Source organism: Argiope bruennichi, chromosome 4, assembly GCF_947563725.1.
Source record: "Argiope bruennichi chromosome 4, qqArgBrue1.1, whole genome shotgun sequence".
NCBI classification, from domain to species: domain Eukaryota; kingdom Metazoa; phylum Arthropoda; class Arachnida; order Araneae; family Araneidae; genus Argiope; species Argiope bruennichi.
This window is the reverse complement of record NC_079154.1, coordinates 101,693,517-101,694,681: the sequence shown is the minus strand read 5'-3', so window position 1 is coordinate 101,694,681 and position 1,165 is coordinate 101,693,517. Positions and strand designations below refer to the sequence as shown.

General features: G+C 39.0%; 1 protein-coding gene across 1 annotated transcript; it reads right to left on the bottom strand.

Annotated features, from left to right (window-relative positions):
- Positions 1–229: 229 nt before the first annotated feature.
- On the bottom strand, positions 230–1,165 carry LOC129966756 (E3 ubiquitin-protein ligase NRDP1-like). The gene has a single exon (XM_056081314.1). It carries the CDS (start codon positions 1,163–1,165, stop codon positions 230–232), a length of 936 nt encoding a protein of 311 aa, XP_055937289.1.

The following is a 1,165-nucleotide window of genomic DNA, read 5'->3' as shown; positions in this document are numbered from 1 at the left end:
CAAAGTTGAACTTTTTTTTCTATCATTTCTCATCTAACACTTTTGTGGTTATTCTAGTTGGCAGACTTTCGGCGATATTTTGGATGTCGTGCCCGATAATAACTAGAGGAGGGATCTTGTTCTTAAGCTTTACTGATATTTTATTGAACGATATTCAAAATTCAGTTCATTAATGAAGAATTTACGTAAGGTATATGTACACACACAATAAATGAGGCTCTGCTTAACCTCATTCTACGCCATGCGCAAAGATCATTACTAACCCTGGTTCTAACACCATATCGTCATTCATATGAGGATTATCGATTGCCATTATAACGATGGCTTGTTTTCCAGGAATTCTTTTACAAACGTAATTTTTATAATGCCTTCGATTTGTCTGACGAGTTTCTAATGTTTTCAGTCCTGTTGGCCATCGCCTTTCATGGGCATTTTCCATTAGTTCTGCAGCTACATGGGAAGGACAACCACTTTCGTTTAGAGCTCTTCTGACCATTGCTTGAAGTACGGACTCTGGGTTGGATATCATGCCTCCCCATTGTGTTACTTTCGCTCTCTGCAAGGAATGGGTCCATCTTATTATTTCACCTTCCTCCAATGGCAACAAAATGGGTGGACTATTAGGAATTATCCTTACAACACGAGTGTACTCCTGAATACAGGACTTTAGCAAACCGATGTCTCTTCTTATTTCGTTTATTGCGCATTGTATGTCACAAACTGCATGCTGCTGATTTTGAAGCATTAGTCGTATTTCTCTGATACAATTATGATCCTTGAATTCTTCTTTAGGAATGACTAATCCACAGCCTTGATCACATGGTACAAGTCTATTGGGATTATGTTCACATCCCTTTTCATGAATTTCTAAGCGTTCTAATTTCACTATGGCTGTGCACCCCAAACTCGCATTAGTACATGCAATTAGAAGTCGAGATAGTAGATTTCGTAATATGCGAGGAACTGGTTTGAGCTCATTTGGAGTAATGGACTGTCTATCTACTGGGCAAGAAAACTGCCTTGAAAGCCATTCATTGATACATGCTTTACAAAATGCATGTTCACATAGCGGAGCTTGCAAAGGCTCTTCCAAAACACAGGCACATATAGGACAAATTAACTCTTCATCAACTTCTCCCTGGAAGCGTGTGATATCATATCCCAT